The following is a 6374-nucleotide window of genomic DNA, read 5'->3' as shown; positions in this document are numbered from 1 at the left end:
GGGCGCGGAGCGGGCGGCCGAGGAGCCGGGGGCGGCGGCGCTGCTGCGCGAGCCCGTCTACAACTGGCAGGCCACCAAGCCCACGCTGAAGGAGCGCTTCGCCTTCCTCTTCAACAACGAGGTGCTCTGCGACGTCCACTTCCTGGTGGGCAAGGGGCTCGGCGCGCAGCGCATCCCCGCGCACAGGTGGGCCCCGCGCCCCGCCGCCCCCGCCCCGGCCCGGGACCCAGCCACTCCGCGGACCTAGCCTCCTCTGGACTCCCCTGTGCCCTTCCACCCCCGGGGCCCCTGGGACCCACCTTGGCAGAGCCCCGTGGCCCTACCAGGCCCCATCTACCCTTCAGCCCCCTTATGCCGGCTGTGCCCCAGCAGAGACTCCTGGCTTTAGGATGCCAGACCCTGCCACCCGCCGGCCCCCCAGCTCCCTCCACCGCGGGGCCCCACCATCCGGCCCGGTGACGTTCTGCACCAAGTGTCCCATCCTTCCCCTGCGGTGACCCCCAGGCCCCCATCAGACTCCTTCCTCTTGACCCCAGGAGCCCAGACTCCCAAACCACATAACCCCCTCAGTGACACGGCAGTGACAGTTTCCCGGCTTCTCTGGAAAAGGGGCCCAGGTCTCCAGGGGACAGCCCCCAAACCCCCCCGGCAGGGCTGAAGTCAGCCTCCCTGTCCGCTGCTGGCCTCCCTGACTCTGCTCCCCACTGCATTCTAGGGACCTGGGGGAGCTCGCCGTGGGGGGGGAGGCTACACTGCAGGAGGGGCCCTGGGGGGATTTCTTGCCGCTGGCCTGGAGTGCTCCCCAGCCGCCTGTGAGTGGTCCTCCCTGCCTTTCTGGCCTGTGGCCTTTATTTAACCTGTGCCTTTGAGATTTTTCTTTCCGGCCTTTTCTTGGTTATTTATGTACAACTGGATCTAGATTCCTGTCTGCAGAATGTTCCAGGCCTGCGGTTGGGTCCCCGGGACCTCCCGTGGCTCCTCCCTCCCCTGTGTGCTCGTGGCTCTCTCCCGCCTGCTTGGCCAGGCCGGGTCTGAAATGATGTTCCCCTCCGTCACCACCTCCGGGGAACAGAATCAGTAAGGTGAGGCTGCACCAGCCGCCGCCCGCCTGACCCGAGCTCTCTACGGACGGGGTCAGGTGGAGGGGGCTGGAAACCCCACAGGGCGGTGGGGGGACCTCGGGGCTTCTGCTTGAGGGGGCCAGGGTCACCCAGGCACCACTGACCTCCGAGCTTGTCCTTCATTGGGCGTGACTGGCTGTTGCTGGTGAAGCAAGGCTGAGGCAGGGGGACCCCCGGAGACGCGGGGGCAAAGGGCGTGGTCCCCAGGGGTTTGGGAGCAGTGGGAGGGCAGCCAGTGGCCATGGCCAGGAGCCAGCGGTCTGGTAGGAAATGGCAGTAAAGTAAGGTCAGCCAGGTGTGGTCTTTAGTGACACTTTCTGAGAGTAGGCAGGAGATGCAGGGCTCTGGGGAGCGGTGACAGGACCTGTACCCTGAGCAGGGGCGCTCCTGGGCCTGTCTGGAGACCAGACGAGCTGGGCACTCGGGAGCCACAGCAAGGCTGGGGGCTCTGTGGGCCCGAGTGACCGCGTCTGCCCTGAAGGGTGGACCAGCGGAGTGGAGGGGCCTCAGGCGCTTGGTGGGGACGGTGGAAAGGGAGGCAGAGGGCTTGGCTTCCCTTGGGGAGGTGCCTCCCCGTGGTGCTGTGGGGGACAGGGGGACCGTGGCTGTGGTCCCCCAGGCCCTGGCTCCTGCATCCTAGGAAAGGGTAGGCGTGGCAGAGACGCACGTGAGGGCTGATGCCATGTGGGTCTGGGGTCTGCGGCTCTCAGGGGTTGAGTGATGGGGGGGATGGTGGCTTAGGGGGTGCCGTGTGGATGGGGGAGGAGCGGCGGTGCTGAGGAAGGGCTACAGGGAGCCGCCCTGCACAGGGGTCTGGGCCTGGGGCAGGGGGTGCATGCCTACATGCTGGCCTTTGCCCCCACGCCCGGCCACCCACTGGGCCTGTGGCTTCCTGCGCCAGCGGCCAGGCAAGTCCAGGCCCCCAGGCTGCCCTTGCTGGTCCCTGCAGGTGTCGGTCATCCCCTGGGCCCCGTAGACTCCCTGGCCATGTGTGTCTGATGTGGGGGTCTGGGTCAGGCCAATGGCACTTGTCCTGCCCCGGTGCCCTGGCAGTGATGCCCTGCGGTCTGGACTTTACTGATAGAAGGGTCTGCCCCTGGGTTGTTATTTCCTGCACGTTGGTAAAGTTCTCCCTGCAGCAATTATGCGGGTGCCGCCCGGGGTGACACTGGGCTTCTGTGCCTCAGTTTCCCCACTGGTGATCAGGAACTGAGCACTCGGATGCCTCCATCCGGGCCCTCTGGGAGGATTGACTAAGTGACTCAAGCAAGTGCTTAGGACAGTGGTCCAGGGTGAACTTGAGTAGAGGCGGGGATGTGACCCAGAGCTTGGAAACGCACCAGGGGCCGTCGGGTGGCTGCGGGAGCCCTGATGGGATGGGACCAGCAGGGCCCCTCACCTCCAGGCGCTCTTCCCCTGAACCACAGCTCCAGGGTCATGGGTTGAATGGGGGCCACCAAACAGCTGTGTCCACACCCCAGTCCGTGGTGTCTATGAGTGCGCCCTTATTTGGAAAAAGGGTCTTTGCAAGTGTGATAAAGTCAGGGGTCTGGGGATGAGCTCATCCTGGACTATGTGGGTGGCTCTAATCCCGATGACAAGTGTCTTCATAAGAGACGCAGAGAAGAAGCACCTGATGACCACGGGGGCGGGCGCTGGAGGGACGAGGCTGCGGGATGCCTGGAGCCCCCGGAGCTGGGGAGGCAGGAAGGAGCAGGCCACACCTTGACTGGGACTTCCGGCCTCCAGGACAGGGACAGGGTGAGATCGTCCTGTTTGGACTTGCCCAGTGTGCGGCACCTGGTTAGTTCGGCCCTGGGAGACCAGACTGATAGCAGGAAAACTCCCGCAGGACACGGGGCCACTCATCCCGGAGGCTCTCAAGGTCACGAAAACCTGTCACAGCCTGGCGGAGCCTGAGGAGGCGACCACATGCCACCTGGGGCCCTGGGTGGCATCCTGGGGCAGAGGATGTGAGCGCCAGAACGGGGGGGGGGGCCCTGGGACCCCGTGTGCGGTTCGCACCACCAAGCTGAGTGGGGGAGGGGCTCACATGAACCTCGAGGAAGGCGCTTCGGTCTGGCCCTGCCAGGGCCCGGGTTCCGGTGGGCACGGGCCGGGGCTCAGGGTGGCCGACCCTGGTCCCTGGTCCCGGGGCGCTGCTTAGCCCTCATCCTGCGCTGCGTTTTCCATAACCTTTTCCTTCCAATCTGGCGACGAGGCCGTCGTCGGCTTCTCTCCTCCGCTGCACCCCAAGGCCCGGGGGCAGGCCTGGCGGACAGGTGCTCCACGCTGCGGCCCCCCCGCTGCCTCAGTCAGTCTGTTCTCTTGCTGGGCTCGCTCCAAGGAAACACTGCGTCTCGGGGCAGGGAGGCGCTTGCAGAGGTTGGGTGGGCCCACAGCCGGCACACCAGATGCTCTGTTTTCTTTTTTAAACACTTTATTGAATTTGAGACAGAGAGAGGGAGAGAGACGCAGAATCCGAAGCAGCTCCAGGCTCTGAGCTGTCAGCACGGAGCCTGACGTGGGGCTTGATCTCACAAACCGTGAGATCATGACCTGAGCCGAAGTCAGACGCTTGGCCGCTTGGCCGCCCGAGCTGCCCAGGCGCCCCCAGAGATCTCTGTCCGTCCAGTCCCGGGAGGCGCAGCACCGCACGAGGTCTGGCAGCGGGGCAGGCTGGCCGGGGCCTCTGGTCTCACCCGTTTGTGTTCTCCGCACGATTCACGGCTCCTGATGACCGCGGCGTTACCGTATGTTTTGAGAACTGCCGAGGCCCTCGTTCCCGGTTTTCTTCTCTGTCAAGACTTTTTCAGCCGGTCTCACGCCTTGATCCTTCCAGCGTGCGTCACCCACCCGTCCCTCCCTCCCTCTTCCGTCACGCTGTCATTGAAACGTGGTGCCGGCAGAGAGCATCCCTCCCCCTGCGGGGCGTCGGCTCTAGCACAGACGCAGGTGAATGGATGGCGGCGGCGAACATCTCTGCGCCTGCGCGGCCTCCCACCTCCTCGATCCAGTCCTAGCAGCTGTGGCCGGCACGCAGGTGAATGACCCTGGGTGGGTTCCAATAAAACTTTATTTGCAAAAGCAAGTGGTTGGCCAGTTTGCCGGCCCCTAGGCATCCTTGTGATTCCTTATGATCTTTAGGGTCCGTTTGCCAAGTAAGCGCTCAAGGGATTTACTGGGGAGATGGTCCCCACTCAGCGGGCAGAGGGTACGTGTGAGCGTAATCCCCTTCCTTTTGTTCAGGGCATTTCTTATGTTCTTAGGATGGTTTTGTAGTTTTCTTCATGTAGTTTTCTTTCACATTTATTGCTGATTTTTGCTCGTGTATCTTTTTCTCTGTTGTAAGTAATCTTTAAAAACTTTTTTTGTTTATTTATTTTTGAGAGAGAGAGACATACACAGCAAGCAGGGGAGAGGCAGAGAGAGAGGGGGAGAGAATCCCAAGCAGGCTCTGCAAGGTCAGCCCGGAGCCCGATGTGGGGCTCGAACTCACAAATCATGACCTGAGCCAAAACCAAGAGTCAGATGCTTAACTGACCGAGCCGCCCCAGCGCCCTGTGAATAATCTTCATTATATTTTTCCAACTGGTTCCTGCTAAGTTATGTTGTTTGCATATTTACTTTTATCGAATTTGAATTATTTTTTTAAACTTTTTAATGTTTTACTTATTTTTGAGAGACAGTACGAGTGGGGAGAGGGTCGGAGGGCGGGGGAAAGAGGATCCAAAGTAGACTGTGTGCTGACAGCAGAGAGCCCAGTGCGGGGCTCAAACCCATGACCTGAGCTGAAGTCGGATGCTCAGCCGATGGAGCCACTCCGGCGTCCCTGATGAATGATTCCTGTCTGAACCCTTGTTTGTTGATAATTGTTCAGTGGAGTCTGTGGTCTGGCACTGTCTGGTAGACTTTTCTGTGATGTTGGGAATGTTCTAGATGTACACCGTCCAGTGTTAAGCATTTGAAATATGGCTGTCACAACTGAGGAGTTGAATCTTTAAATTTTTTTTTATGTTCTTTCATTTATTTTTGAGAGACAGGGAGAGACAGTGGGAATAGTGGAGGGTGAGAGAGAGAGGGAGACCCAGAATGTGAAGCAGGCTGCAGGCTCTGAGCTGTCAGCACAGAGCCCGATGTGGGGCTCAAACCCACAAACCGTGAGATCATGACCTGAGCCAAAGCCAGACGCTTAACCGACTGAGCCACCCAGGCACCCCAAATCTTTAATATAAAGAGTATTTTTTCATTTATTTATTCTAGAGTGAGAGAGCAGGGGAGCGAGGGAGAGGGGTAGAGCCAGAGAGAGAGAGAGTCAGTCCTAAGCAGGCTCCATGCTCACTGTGAACCCCAACACAGGGGTCCATCCCATGACCTTGGGATCATGACCTGAGCCAAAATCAATAGGCGCTCAACCGACTGAACTGCCCAGGCGCCCCAATCTTTAATTTTAATTTGGATTTAAATGGGGCGCCTGGGTGGCTCAGTCAGTTAAGTGTCCGACTTCAACTCAGGTCATGATCTCACGGTTCATGGGTTTGAGCCCCGCATCGGGCTCCGTGCTGAACAGTTGCCCAGAGCCTGGAGCCTGCTTCGGATTCTGTGTCTCCTTCTCTCTCTGCCCCTCTCCTGCTCATGCTGTGTCTCGCTGTCTCTCAAAAATAAATAAATGTAAAAATATGTATATATAAATCAATTTAATTTGGATTTAAATAGCCCTGCGTGGCCAGGATCAGCGACATCACGCCGTTGCGGTCCTAGAATTTTCAAATTCAGAAATCCGGTCACGAGCAGATGATCTCTCTCTCTCCCTCCAATTTCTGCCGCTTAATGCTTCTCTTGCTGCAGTGCTGGCCGCGGGGCGCTGCCCCGTCACCGGGCGCCCCAGCCGCGCCCCAGCCTCTCCGGTCCCGCCGGCGGAGCCGTGGGTGCGGGGCGCCGCTGCAGTCTGGTCTGTGCGGCCTGACTGCGCAGAAGAGGTGAAAGCTTGTGCCCCGCCCCCCACCTGCTGGCTGTGGTCCCTGACACGCCCCCCCCCCGCCCCGCCCAGCGCCAGGCGTCCCCGGATGTAGCCCGCGACCTGTGTCACCTGAGGAAATCGTCTGCTCCAGCCCGTTGTTCACGGTCAGCACCGCGCACTTATTTTTATTGGCAACGCAATTCACGCCATTGCTGAATTCAGTTGTGCGGTCGGCCCTCCGTCCGTGCTGCGTGAGCGCGGGCGCACCGTCTGCGCGGCGACGCGGGGCCTGG

General features: G+C 60.4%; 1 protein-coding gene across 1 annotated transcript in view; it reads left to right on the top strand.

The window, feature by feature from the left end:
• Positions 1 to 6374, top strand: part of BTBD2 (BTB domain containing 2) — a 16037-nt gene that overhangs the window by 998 nt on the left and 8665 nt on the right. Inside the window, exon 2 of the mRNA XM_029916379.1 lies at positions 1 to 186. Coding sequence (XP_029772239.1) covers positions 1 to 186 — 186 coding nt within the window. The remainder of the gene's footprint in view (positions 187 to 6374) is intronic.

This window comes from Suricata suricatta, chromosome 12 (assembly GCF_006229205.1).
Source record: "Suricata suricatta isolate VVHF042 chromosome 12, meerkat_22Aug2017_6uvM2_HiC, whole genome shotgun sequence".
NCBI classification, from domain to species: domain Eukaryota; kingdom Metazoa; phylum Chordata; class Mammalia; order Carnivora; family Herpestidae; genus Suricata; species Suricata suricatta.
Note: the sequence above shows the minus strand (reverse complement) of the source record. Positions and strands in the feature narration are given on the sequence as shown.